This window comes from Balaenoptera musculus, chromosome 7 (genome assembly GCF_009873245.2).
Source record: "Balaenoptera musculus isolate JJ_BM4_2016_0621 chromosome 7, mBalMus1.pri.v3, whole genome shotgun sequence".
NCBI classification, from domain to species: domain Eukaryota; kingdom Metazoa; phylum Chordata; class Mammalia; order Artiodactyla; family Balaenopteridae; genus Balaenoptera; species Balaenoptera musculus.
In genome coordinates, this window is record NC_045791.1 from 104,847,928 (window position 1) to 104,862,677 (window position 14,750).

At 36.4% G+C, this 14,750-nt stretch overlaps 1 protein-coding gene across 2 annotated transcripts in view; it reads left to right on the forward strand.

Moving 5' to 3' along the window:
• Nucleotides 1-14,750, forward strand: part of PSMD1 (proteasome 26S subunit, non-ATPase 1) — a 108,031-nt gene that overhangs the window by 68,735 nt on the left and 24,546 nt on the right. For both annotated transcript variants that reach the window (XM_036857368.1, XM_036857369.1), the window contains one exon: nt 8,243-8,359. In XM_036857368.1, the coding sequence (XP_036713263.1) occupies nt 8,243-8,359 (117 nt within the window). The remainder of the gene's footprint in view (nt 1-8,242; nt 8,360-14,750) is intronic.

Sequence of the window (14,750 nt, forward strand, 5' to 3'; positions counted from 1 at the left end):
AATAGTATTAGTATTGGATACAAATAATTTTTTTTCTAGTCACATAAAACATTATTGAAGCTAGGAATTAAAATAGGCATTTTCACTATATGTGGCGAGAATTGTATAAAAATTTATAGAGACATGACCTTCCAATATTCTCATTCTGTCTCCTTACCCTGCTTTATTTTTCTTCATAGCACTTATCACCACCTGACATATTTTTACACCTATTTATTTATCGTCTGTCTTCTCTCCACTGAAATGTAAGGTCCCTGAGAACAGAATGTTCACTGCTAAAACCTAAAGTCAGACCTGGCACATAGTAGAGTTTCAGTAAATATTTGTCAAATGAATGATGAAGGGAAGATCATTTTAAGGATATGATGATGAACAAGTTGGACATGGTCTCTGTCCTCACAGTTTTGTTTTTTAAATGTTTTCATTTCTTTTGGAGGAGAATTTCTTACATGAGAATGTATCTTCAGTTTTATTAGAAAAGTCATTGTGTGTATAAAATACAGTTTATAGAAATTGGCCTTCATTTTTTTCTAGGACACATCTGTTCTATAAACAAAGGAAAAATATAGTTGGATGTTTTACTAAGTATTTTCTCCCTCCGGTGTTTAGTAGACATTTATGTCAGACCTCATAAGTTAAATGTAAATTAGATTTTTTTCTTTCCAGATTATTCTAAACTTAATATGGTATCTAGGAGCAAATGTTCTTTGAGACACAGTATCTGACAAGTTAATTCAATGAAAATTCTTCATTACTCATACTAAACAAGTCTGCTTTATTTCTAGATAGTTTGTATGATCTACGTATCAATACCTATCTGTCTGAAGCTTGGCACTTTAATTTTGTTTCTTAAAAGCCTGAAATACCTATTTATTCTAAAATGTATCTTTGAGGTCATATCACATACCTCAAAGGCCAAGTTAGTGTCTTTTAACTTACAAGTTGGAAATTTTCTTATATTTTTATCATGACTACTTTATAAACAATATTGACAATATGAGTAACGTTTGCAAAACTTTCTTTTCTAAACAACAGCACTACATTTTTCAGGGAAGTGAGGAGAAAGAATACATTTATATGGTATTTGTATTATCTGTTAATCGCTCTGATTTTTCTTTTTTGAATTTTTGAATTTTATTTATTTTTTTATACAGCAGGTTCTTATTAGTTATCTATTTTATACATATTGGTGTATATATGTCAATCCCAATCTCCCAATTCATCACACCACCACCACCACCATCCCCCCGCCACTTTCCCCCCTTAGTGTCCATACGTTTCTTCTCTACATCTGTCTCTGTTTCTCCTCTACAAATCGGTTCATCTGTACCATTTTTCTAGATTCCACATATATGTGTTAATATACGATATTTGTTTTTCTTTCTGACTTACTTCACTCTGTATGACAGTCTCTAGGTCCATCCACGTCTCTACAAATGACCCAATTTCATTCCTTTTTATGGCTGAGTAATATTCCATTGTATATATGTACCACATCTTCTTTATCCATTCATCTGTTGATGGGCATTTAGGTGGCTTCCATGACCTGGCTATTGTAAATAGTGCTGCAATGAACATTGGGGTGCATGTGTCTTTTTGAATTATAGTTTTCTCTGGGTAAATGCCCAGGAGTGGGATTGCTGTGTCATATGGTAATTCTATTTTTAGTTTTTTAAGGACCCTCCATACTGTTCTCCATAGTGGCTGTATCAATTTACATTCCCACCAACAGTGCAAGAAGGTTCACTTTTTTCCACACCCTCTCCAGCATTTGTTGTTTCTAGATTTTCTGACGATGCCCATTCTAACTGGTGTGAGGTGATACCTCATTGTAGTTTTGATTTGCATTTCCCTAATAATTAGTGATGTTGAGCAGCTTTTCATATCCTTCTTGGCCATCTGTATGTCTTCTTTGGAGAAATGTCTGTTTAGATCTTCTGCCCATTTTTGGATTGGGTTGTTTGTGTTTTTAATATTGAGCTGCATGAGCTGTTTATATATTTTAGAGATTAATCCTTTGTCAGTTGATTCGTTTGCAAATATTTTCTCCCATTCTGAGAGTTGTCTTTTCGTCGTGTTTGTAGTTTCCTTTGCTTTGCAAAAGCTTTTAAGTTTCATTAGGTCCCATTTGTTTATTTTTGTCTTTATTTCCATTACTCTAAGAGGTAGATCAAAAAATCTCTTGCTGTGATTTATGTCAAAGAGTGTTCTTCCTATGTTTTCCTCTAAGAGTTTTATAGTGTCTGTCCTTAGATTTAGGTCTCTAATCCATTTTGAGTTTATTTTTGTCTGTGGAGTTAGGGAGTGTTCTAATTTCATTCTTTTACATGTAGCTGTCCAATTTCCCCAGCACCACTTACTGAAGAGACTGTCTTTTCTCCATTGTATATCCTTGCCTCCTTTGTCATAGATTAGTTGACCATAGGTGCATGGGTTTATCCCTGGGCTTTCTATCCTGTTCCATTGATCTATATTTCTGTTTTTCTGCCAGTACCATATTGTCTTGGTTACTATAGCTCTGTAGTATAGTCTGAAGTCACAGAGTCTGATTCCTCCAGCTCCATTTTTTTGCCTCAAGACTGCTTTGGCTATTCGGGGTCTTTTGTGTCTCCATACAGATTTTTAGACTTTTTTGTTCTAGTTCTGTAAAAAATGCCATTGGTAATTTGATAGGGATTGCATTGAATCTGTAGATTACTTTGGGTAGTATAGTCATTTTCACAATATTGATTCCTCCAATCCAAGAACATGGTATATCTCTCCATCTGTTTGTATCATTAATTTCTTTCATCAGTGTCTTAATAGTTTTCTGTATATAGGTCTTTTGTCTCCCTAGGTAGGTTTATTCCTAGGTATTTTATTCTTTTTGTTGCAGTGGTAAATGGGAGTGTTTCCTTAATTTCTCTTTCAGATTTTTCATCATTAGTGTATAGGAATGCAAGAGATTTCTGTGCATTAATTTTGTATCCTGCAACTTTACCAAATTCATTGATTAGCTCTAGTAGTTTTCTGGTAGTATCTTTAGGATTCTCTATGTATAGTATCATGTCATCTGCAAACAGTGACAGTTTTACTTCTTCTTTTCCAATCTGTATTCCTTTTATTTCTTTTTCTTCTCTTATTGCCATGGCTAAGACTTCCAGAACTATGTTGAATAATAGTGGCGAGAGTGGACATCCTTGTCTCGTTCCTGATCTTAGAGGAAATGCTTTCAGTTTTTCACCACTGAGAATGATGTTTGCTGTAGGTTTGTCATATATGGTCTTTATTATGTTGCGGTAGGTTCCCTCTGTGCCCACTTTCTGGAGAGTTTTTACCATAAATGGGTGTTAAATTTTGTCAAAAGCTTTTTCTGGATCTATTGAGATGATCACATGGGTTTTATTCTTCAATTTGTTAATATGGTGTATCACATTGATTGATTTGTGTATATTGAAGAATCTTTGCATCTCCGGGATAAATCCCACTTGATCGTGGTGTATGATCCTTTTAATGTGTTGTTGGATTCTGTTTGCTAGTATTTTGTAGAGGATTTTTGCATCTATATTCATCAGTGATATTGGTCTGTAATTTTCTTTTTTTGTCATATCTTTGTCTGGTTTTGGTATCAGGGTGATGGTGGCCTCGTACAATGAGTTTGGGAGTGTTCCTTCCTCTGCAGTTTTCTGGAAGAGTTTGAGAAGGATGGGTGTTAGCTCTTCTCTACATGTTTGATAGAATTCACCTGTGAAGCAGTCTGGTCGTGGACTTTTGTTTGTTGGAAGATTTTTAACCACATTTACAATTTCATTACTTGTGAGTTGTCTGTTCATATTTTCTATTTCTTCCTGGTTCAGTCTTGGAAGGTTATACCTTTTTACGAATTTGTCCATTTCTTCCAGGTTGTCCATTTTGTTGGCATAGAGTTGCTTGTAGTAGTCTCTCAGGATGCTTTGTATTTCTGCGGTGTCTGTTGTAACTTCTCCTTTTTCATTTCTAATTTTATTGATTTGAGTCCTCTCCCTCTTTTTCTTGATGAGTCTGGCTAATGGTTTATCAATTTTGTTTATCTTCTCAAATACCCAGCTTTTAGTTTCATTGATCTTTTCTGTTGTTTTCTTTGTTTCTATTTCATTTATTTCTACTCTGATCTTTATGATTTCTTTCCTTCTGCTAACTTTGGGTTTTGTTTGTTCTTCTTCTCTAGTTCCTTCAGGTGTAAGGTTAGATTGTTTATTTGAGATTTCTCTTGTTTCTTGAGGTAGGCTTGTATAGCTATAAACTTCCCTCTTAGAACTGCTTTTGCTGCATCCCATAGGTTTTGGATCATCATATTTGTCTCTAGGTATGTTTTGATTTCCTCTTTGATTTCTTCAGTGATCTCTTGGTTATTTAGTAATGTATTGTTTAGCCTCCATGTGTTTGTGTTTTTTACTTTTTTTTTTTTCCCTGTAATTGATTTCTAATCTCATAGTGTTGTGGTCAGAAAAGATGCTTGATATGATTTCAGTTTTCTTAAATTTACTGAGGCTTGTTTTGTGACCCAAGATGTGATCTATCCTGGAGAATGTTCTGTGTGCACTTGAGAAGAAAGTGTAATCTGCTCTTTTTGGATGGAATGTCCTATCAGTTAAATCTGTCTGGTCTACTGTGTCATTTAAAGCTTCTGTTTCCTTATTAATTTTCTGTTTGGATGATCTGTCCGTTGGTGTAAGTGAGGTGTTAAAGTCCCCCACTATTATTGTGTTACTGTGGATTTCCTCTTTTATAGCTGTTAGCAGTTGCCTTATGTATTGAGGTGCTCCTGTGTTGGGTGCATATATATTTATAATTGTTATATCTTCTTGGATTGATCCCTTGATCATTATGTAGTGTCCTTCCTTGTCTCTTGTAACATTCTTTATTTTAAAGTCTATTTTATCTGATATGAATATTGCTTCTCCAGCTTTCTTTTGATTTCCATTTGCATAGAATATCTTTTTCCATCCCCTCACTTTCAGTCTGTATGTGTCCCTAGGTCTGAAGTGGGTCTCTTGTAGACAGCATATATATGGGTCTTGTTTTTGTATCCATTCAGCGAGCCTGTGTCTTTTGGTTGGAGCATTTAATCCATTCACGTTTAAAGTAATTATCGATATGTATGTTCCTATGACCATTTTCTTAATTGTTTTGGGTTTGTTTTTGTAGGTCCTTTTCTTCTCTTGTGTTTCCCACTTAAAGAAGTTCTTTTAGCATTTGTTGTAGAGCTGGTTTGGTGGTGCTGAATTCTTTTAGCTTTTGCTTGTCTTTAAACTGTTGATTTCTCCATCGAATCTGAATGAGATCCTTGCTGGGTAGAGTAATCTTGGTTGTAGGTTCTTCCCTTTCATCACTTGAACTATATCATGCCACTCCCTTCTGGCCTATAGAGTTTCTGCTGAGAAATCAGCTGTTAACCTTATGGGAGTTCCCTTGTATGTTATTTGTCGTTTTTCCCTTGTTACTTTCAGTAATTTTTCTGTCTTTAATTTTTGTCAGTTTGATTACTATGTGTCTTGCCGTGTTTCTCCTTGGGTTTATCATGCCTGGGACTCTGTGCTTCCTGGACTTGGGTGGCTATTTCCTTTCCCATGTTAAGGAAGTTTTCGACTATAATCTCTTTGGATATTTTCTCTGGTCCTTTCTCTCTCTTTTCTCCTTCTGGGATCCCTGTAATGCGAATGTTGTTGCATTTAATGTTGTCCCAGAGGTCTATTAGGCTGTCTTCATTTCATTTCATTCTTTTTTCTTTATTCTGTTCCGCAGCAGTGAATTCCACCATTCTGTCTTCCAGGTCACTTATCCATTCTTCTGCCTCAGTTATTCTGCTATTGATTCCTTCTAGTGTAGTTTTCATTTCAGTTATTGTATTGGTCATCTCTGTTTGTTTGTTCTTTAATTCTTCTAGGTCTTTGTTAAACATTTCTTGCATCTTCTTGATCTTTGCCTCCTTTGTTTTTCTGAGGCCCTGGATCATCTTCACTATCATTATTCTGAGTTCTTTTTCTGGAAGGTTTCCTATCTCCACTTCATTTAGTTGTTTTTCAGGGGTTTTATCTTGTTACTTCATCTAGTACATAGCCCTCTGCCTTTTCATCTTGTCTATCTTTCTGTGAATGTGTTTTTTGTTCCACAGGCTTCAGGATTGTAGTTCTTCTTGCTTCTGCTGTCTGCCCTCTGGTGGATGAGGCTGTCTAAGAGGCTTGTGCAAGTTTCCTGATAGGAGGGACTGGTGGTGGGTAGAGCTGGCTGTTGCTCTGGTGGGCAGAGCTCAGTAAAACTTTAATCCACTTGTCTGCTGATGGGTGGGGGTGGGGGATGGGGGGCTGGGTTCCCTCCCTGTTGGTTGTTTGGCCTGAGGCGACCCAACACTGGATCCTACCTGGCTCTTTGGTGGGGCTAATGGCAGACTCTGGGAGGGCTCGCCTCCCAGTACGCCAAGAAGTACTTCCCAGAACTTCTGCTGCCAGTGTCCTTGTCCTCACGGTGAGACACAGCCACCCCCCGCCTCTGCAGGAGACCCTCCAACACTAGCAGGTAGGTCTAGTTCAGTCTCCTGTGGGGTCACTGCTCCTTCCCCTGGATCCCAATGTGCACACTACTTTGTGTATGCCCTTCAAGAGTGGAGTCTCTGTTTCCTCCAGTCCTGTCGAAGTCCTGCAATCAAATCCCACTAGCCTTCAAAGTCTGATTCTCTAGGAATTCTTCCTCCCATTGCCGGACCCCCAGGTTGGGAAGCCTGACGTGGGGCTCAGAACCTTCACTCCAGTGGGTGGACTTCTGTGGTGTAAGTGTTCTTCAGTTTGTGAGTCACCCACCCAGCAGTTATGGGATTTGATTTTATTGTGATTGGCCCCCTCCTACCATCTCATTATGGCTTCTCCTTTGTCTTTGGATGTGGGGTATCTTTTCTGGTGAGTTCCAGTGTCTTCCTGTCGATGATTGTTCAGCAGTTAGTTGTGATTCCGGTGCTCTCGCAAGAGGAAGTGAGCACACATCCTTCTACTCCGCTATCTTGAACCAGTCTCTCGCTCTGATTTTTTTTAAATAAATAAATTGACGTGAAAGGAAAGCTGAAGTCATTCCCCCCATGTCCCCCAAAAAAGGATTCAATTTATTCTTCCTTTGCTTGGCTTTGGAACAAAAGACATTTGAGAAATGACATACTGTATTAAAATAAGTTTGATAATCATATAAACTAATTGCTTTGTTCCTCCAAATTTATACCTACCTAAAGATCTTGTAAGGGGCACTGAAGAAAGGTCCTGCAGGGTGTGTAATAGAAGTTATATGGAGTAAAAGAGTTCTTGGTCAAATACAATGAACAGATGCTGGGCTATGCAAAGGTCTAGTAGTTTCTTTAATAGGGTTTCTTGAACCTTTTGTTATGATATGTACACTCCTGGAGCCCTTGGTGTGCTAGATACATTTTTGAATTGCAAGAGGGGGTGATATACAGTATGCAGGAGCTCCCAAACTTATTTAATCAAGGAATCCTGTTTTCATAGAACTGGTATTCTGAAGAATATGATATTGGGGATATCCTGGTAAACATTTTGGAAAATCCCACCATACGTGGGAAGTGTAACCATGGAATCATTTCTAGTCCTATTTGACTTAATTTGTGTTGCCATTCTCCTAGCAGGTAAAATCTTTTCTGTTTTGTTTTGTATTGTTTCTCTTTGTTTTTTGTTTGTTTCAATTTACATTTGATTTATTTAATTTTTTAAATTAGGTTTTGTAAAATCATCTTAAGATATTATCTTACTCTAGTATTTGAAGGAAGTTGGATACTTAGAGTCAGACTGGCCTGGGTTTGCTACACTTATGTGATTTTTGGCAATTTACTTTACCTAACTCTGTTTCTTTGTTTATAAAGATTGTTTTGTATTGCTGTTGTTGTTGTTTTAGGATGAAGAGGATTAAATGGATAATATATATAAAATACCTCCCACTGCACCTGGAAAATAATAGGTGTTTATCAAACATTAATCTCATTTTTTCCACTTTCTTTTTTATCTCTTTTACCCCAAGACAGGAGCACCTGTGTTGTAAGCTTCCTTTTCACTTACCATCAATTATATTGAAACTTAAAGCATACTCAGTTCTGACTGTTGCATCCAAGTAGTCTTAATTAACTTGTGATTACAATGTTAAATGAAAATATTGACTTAGAAAGACAGTAATTAATCTGAAAATTTAGCTATATAAACTTTATTAAATGGTTTGTTTTTAATGCTTTCAGGAAGCAATTAATTTGCTAGAACCAATGACAAATGACCCTGTGAACTATGTGAGGCAAGGAGCTCTCATAGCTTCGGCTCTCATCATGATCCAGCAGACTGAAATCACTTGTCCCAAGGTGAGAAAACAAAAGAATTCTCTAGAAGAGAGCTGGTTCAGGCTTTTCTTTGGTAGCTTATCTTCTTTTGAGGACATTTCTACCTCAAATATGGTGTACACTGAACTCACAGAAAGTAAAGAGGTAGGAAAATGGGAAAACTTTAAGTATATAATACTCTTTGATTGCATTTTTTATAAATGTATGGTCACTTTGTTAATTCAGTTATATAGCCATACTTGAAAAATTAGAACTCATGGGTTGACAAAATCATAAAAATCAACTTGAATTTATGCCTCCTGCTGTCCTTTTAAAATTTATTCGGTAGGATAACTTGTTCCTGTGATACAAGATACAAACTAAGTGGTCTGTGATTTTTTTTGGATCCATCCTTCTGAGGTAATAAAAACTTTATATAGTATATACAATCTCAGTTTAGAAATGAGTACATCCAGATTCTCTGTTAGAATGTCATTGCCCTCATTGGAGATCCCTTGGGCAGGGTTTCAAATGGCTCCAGGAAGGCTTTCTTTCTTCTTTGACCCACATCTGTCCACAGAAACACTATTGCATTTTTTTGCCCTTCTTGTAGGTAGGAGTATAATAGGCTCTCAGTGCAGCTTTGCCTGCGTCTCCCTTTCTCTCCCCCTCCCTCTCTTCTTCTCCCTCCCTCTCTCATTGCTTGTGCCTCAGTCAGTAGCTAATGCCTCATAAGTCATGTGTCAGATGTCAGTGCACGGTGACCACTGATCATACTAGGCTCACCACATGCTCACCACATGGTCTCTCTGAAGCCCATCTCTAGGCTTAGAGTTAGTGGGAAAGACTTAAAGCCCAGTTTTCCCCGTAGAGAAATCCTTTTCACATATCCTTCTATTGATACAATCAAGTCCTCATATATACCGTGTGGATGACCCCATAACAGATTTTGAGGCATCTGTTTTAAAATTTCCTCATGATAGTCTCTCAGACCTCATTTCAGACTTTGGTATCTAATGTATCTTGGCACCTCACCCAGAACTTCTCATTTTGTTGAGAAACAGAAAATGCATAAATCTTATTACATATACTAAAAATTACCATGTTTGACATGTTTAATAGATGTATATAGCTTATGCAGTAATTTCAGATCTTTAATTCTTAAAGTTAGGGCATTTAACAACCTTGTATAATTCTGCTCGTATATAAGAAACAGTCAAAGGAATTGACAACAGAAAAAGCCACTGGTATACTGTCTTCTGCCTCATTAAGCAGATTCATTTTTAGCAAAGTATCAATAGATAGACTGTGGGGGGGAGGAGAAAAATATTTCAGAACTCATTGATTATTCTGTGGAACTTTAGTAGATTTCCTTTTCTGAGCAGTTGCTATCATTTTTGTTGCTGTCTTTTTTTTTTTTTTTTTTAATCCAGTCCTACTCTCTCCTAAAATCATTTTTAAGACTTATAAAAATTGGATTATTGCAAAAATAGAATCAAACTTCTCATTCTCTTTTAATAATACATTACTTAATATGTTATATCTTCTAGAATATAAACATCTTTTCAAACAGACCACATTTCTTTTTGGTTTTTGTTTTTAAATAGAACAGTTATGAGTAGCTTTTGCATCTTTTATTTCTACTTTTGATCTTCTGTTGAGCTTTATCAGCTGGAGGTTATCCAACTGAGTAATGTCATTAAAGAAGGAAGTTTGGCCATCGAATGCACGTCCCCTAACAGTAATATATAGATATTTATTCACTTTGACCTTGCATGTTGCTTTCTTGTTATATGTATTGTGAACATGACAAATGTTTTGCCATCTTCCCATCCTCTGCTGTAGGATTTCATTGATTTTATAACCATAAGCTCTGCACCAACAATGGCAGAGTACTTTGTAATGGGGGTGGGGTTAGGTTAGGGTAGGCTGTATAGTTTCAAAAACCTTTCAACTATTTATTCTAATAAACAAATAAAACTTTTTCATATTTAGAAAATGTAAAAAATACAGCAGTTTAAATAATTAGTATTTTGTAATCATTCCATAAATTTTGTTGAATGAAGTCTTAGCTGATGTGACTATGTGGTGTACACTTGCATCTTCACATTGTATCAGAATCTTGGGTATTGATAAGAATGTTAAAATGCAGTTATAGCTGGTAGGCTGTGCCATTAATATAAACTCAATGGGGAAAGTTAAATGTGTATCCCAGTGACTACAAAAGCAAAAGTGTATACAACAAATGTTCTTTCTGGAAACACTATCCCTTAGAGTAAAATTGTTACTCAGTTCATGAATCCTTAAACTTTAAGTTCTGTTTCATTGTTTTCTGCTCTTAAGCATGTGATCAAGAGCTTTGTAGACTATAGTTTATATCTCTCTCTTACCTGATAATTGTGAAGAAGGCAACATTGACATTCTGGGAATTCCCTGGCAGTCCAGTGGTTGGGACTTCGCACTTCCACTGCAGGGGACACGGGTTCAATCCCTGCTCCGGGAACTAAGATCCTGCAAGCCAGGTGGCATGGCCAAAATTTTAAAAATTGATATTCTTTTGGGATGGTATGTGATATTGCTGAAAAGAAAAAGCTGTTAACAAGCTTGAAGAGAAGTAAGTTCTCAAGGCTACAGAGTCCTAGTCACAAGGTTACAAACCAGTCCATGAAAATGCCTTGAAATCAAAGATCAAGTGTTAATTTCAAGACTATAACCCCTCCTCAAAGGAATACAGAAGGGACATTTCTCAGATATTTTGTGAGATTTTTAATGGAAATTTCCAAAGGAAATGTTTTTTATGCAGTCATGATCTACTTCACATCCTTTTACAAAACGCTGTCTTAACACTAAGCTCTACACATTGTGGTCTTAGTTTAACTCCAGTACATCTTTGCTTTTCTTCTGCCAGTTTCTTGCTCACTCACTCTCACAAACATAGACCCCAGAACACGCATACACCCTTGGGTGATTACAAACCCAATTTAGAAGGCTCTTAGACCAGAGGTTCAGAACCATTTAACTAGAATACTGTTCTGTTATAGGTCCTTGGAGTTATTTCGTCTCCAGAACCCAACTCTTTATGAAGGATCTATCTTCTGTTTTTCTTATTAAATGAACTCCACTGTTAGCAGTTATTTGAACATGTATATAACAAGTATCATATATAGAATCAGATAAAAATATTAAAGTGTAGGAATGGGATCCTGTGCTCCTCCTTGCCTAATATCATCTAGCCTGAGGCCTGTTAACAAGGAAGCTTCTCCCACCACTGATATGTACCCTTTTTGGAAGTAGGATCATATTTGGCAAAGTTTGATCGGCTTTTGCAGTTTTAAAATAAATCAGCATGAACTTTTATATTATAAGGTTTTATTTTACAGCATAACACATTTTTAAGTAGTAATTTGTATTACCATACTGTTGCCTTAAGTAAGACAGGGATTTGGACCCTAAAAGTGTTGGTGGTAATATAAAGAAAAGGCACAACCAACTACCATGAACAAAATAATACTAATAAGATTGAGGAGGGAGCTGAAAACATCACTTGGGATATTGATAGTGGGGAAATCATGATAGCATTGCCAGGAATCTTGAAAAAGAATAAAGATAATTTTCACATTAGGCATGTTAAGTTTGAGATTATAGCAAGTCAGTTGGAGACAAGATGAGAGCATAGGAAAAAAATCAGAACTAAAGAAAGAGATGGGAGCTAGCCCAGATAAATTATATAAGTTCATGGCCCTTTATCTGCAATTCCAATTTACAGAAAGGTCTGAAAACTAAGAGTTTTGTCTGTCTTTAAGGACTCGTTTGGCTGTAAAATCTGAGCCACTATGAACTCATTTATAGCCTTTATCCCATTTAGTAAATATTCATTTTGCTGCTTCAGAAATATTAATTTGGTTGATTACGGGATATTACCCCCACGCTCCACTGAGGATATTGCATAATTTATGGTGTGTGCACCATGTCACCTTTCTAAATTCTGAATTCCAAAGTTCATCTGGCCTCAGTGAGTTCGTGGAAGGAATTATATACCTAGTTGAAGTCATAAGAGCTAATGTAATGTCATAGAAAGAGAAAAGGGAAAAAAAAAACTCTAAAACTGATCCCTGATGTACAGCTTCATTTCTATATCCAGGAAAACAGGAAAAAAAAAAAAAACAGGAAGAGACATACCTAGGTGATAAGTAACCACAGAAAAAACGTTTACGGAACTTTATGCCCTTCTCCCATCCTTTATTTTTCTCTCTGACATAGATGTATGGGTTTTGTTTTTTTCCAACAGTATAAGGTGTATAGAGTTAAAAACATGATGAGTGTTTAAAATGCAGGATTTGGAGAAGGTAGATTTTAGATAATCAGGCACAGCAGAAGGCATGGTTCACAGCATTGTCTGAAATTTAATTCTTTTCTGTGAGATTATCATAATATAAAATGGGAAATTAATATTATTTTCTCCTACAAATTCTAATTTGTTTTATGTGGGGGCCATACTATTCATAGCGATGAAATTGAGTCAGAAAATAATGATCCTTAGCCATGACTGCAATTAATTGTTTGTGATCACAAGCAAGCCAGTTATTTTACCTATCTTGGTTCCATTTTTCACATCTGTAAATTAGGCAGAGTAGACCAGATGGGCTCAAAGTCGCCTTCCAAATGTAAGATACTATCCTAACCTACTAATATAATAATTCTTTATGAAGAATCATAATAATGAAAATTAATTTACTGCTGCATAAGTAATGTGAGGAAAAATTTTTAAGTGATGAACAAAAACTAGCTTTTTAAAGTACTAGTCTACTTAATATTGATTGGATAAACCCATTATGTATTTGCATTGATTTTTTTAATTCCATCTTTCAGTTTCACCAAATGTTATCCTATTGTTTGGGGTGTGGTTTTATATTTAAATTCTTCCTTATAATGTACATACAGTGCTTTGTCCAGCGTTTCTTTTTGTAAGTTCATGAACTATTTCGTAAACTGTTAGCACATAAAATTTCCATCCTATATAAGGTAATGTAAGTGTTCATCTAAAATAAGTTAAGAATCAAAGGAATTTGACCTGTTGAACCAGAGTAAAAGCATCAAACCTTAGGATTTTTAAAACTAGAAGGGAATTTTGTGATGATCTCTTCGTGCAGGGTTTTATAGTTAGAGAAAGTAAGATGTAAAGAAGTGAGTGGCTTGCTAATGGTCATATGCTGGGTAGTGGCAGAGTTAGTTCATTGTTTTCCCTGTCACATTCTGTTGTTGCCTATGAATAAATAAGTGAGAACCATTTTAAGGAATATCATTTTGGTAGCAGTATTTAGGTTGCAGAGAGGATAGTCGTGGAGGACTGATAGGACTCTGCTCTGACATGGTAAGACAGCCATGCTTACTGAATCATAAAATGCCTTTTACACATTACTTTACATATGTATTACTTCATATAGTCCTTACAACAACCGTGTAGGTGTTGTAATCCCTGTAGAGACGAAGAAACTGAGACTCAGAAAAGCCATGTAACTTACCCAAACAGCTTATTAGAGCAGAGGTATTTATAAGCCAGTGTTGTCTGACCCTATGTTAACTCTGCACTGTATCACAGTGTGGCCTCCTGGACCAAGATAAATGAAAAGGGCGAGAGATTCTGAAAGAATATGTAATGCAGATGAAATCATTATATTGGGAAACTCAAATTCAATATTTCCTGCCTTTGGCAGATTTGGGGGGGCTCTGTGATCATGTGCTTCTTGAACAAGCCAACTTCTTTCTGGGTGCTTACCATTTGAAAAGCACTTGGTGGGAAAATAGAGAAGTGTAAGACATGGAGGAAGCATAAAATATTTCCCTTATTGTCACCCAAAAATCAGATATTTTGATGAGAACATATGTTTTATAAATATTATTTTCTAATTATAAAAGTAATGTATGTTAATTTTAGAAAATACAGAAAATAATAAAGAAGCAAAAATTACCAGTAATCCCTCCCTGAATGAGTCAGCATGTATTCCATTTTGGTGTGTTCTTTTTTTTTTTTTTACGATTTTTTTTTCCCTTTTTGTTTTTAATTAATTAATTTTATTTTTGGCTGCATTGGGTCTTTGTTGCTGCGTGTGGGCTTTCTCTAGTTGCGGCGAGCGGGGGCTACTCTTCGTTGGCGTGCACAGGCTTCTCACTGCGATGGCTTCTCTTGTTGCGGAGCACGGGCTCTAGGTGCCTGGGCTTCAGTAGTTGTCACACCAGCCTCAGTAGTTGTGGCTCGCAGGCTCTAGAGCACAGGCTCAGTAGTTGAGACCTACAGGCTTAGTTGTTCCATGGCGTGTGGGATCTTCCTGGACCAGGGATCCAACCCGTGTCCCCTGCATTGGCAGGTGGATTCTTAACCACTGCGCCACCAGGAAAGTCCCTTGATGTATTCTTTTGGTAAGAGTAATTATTG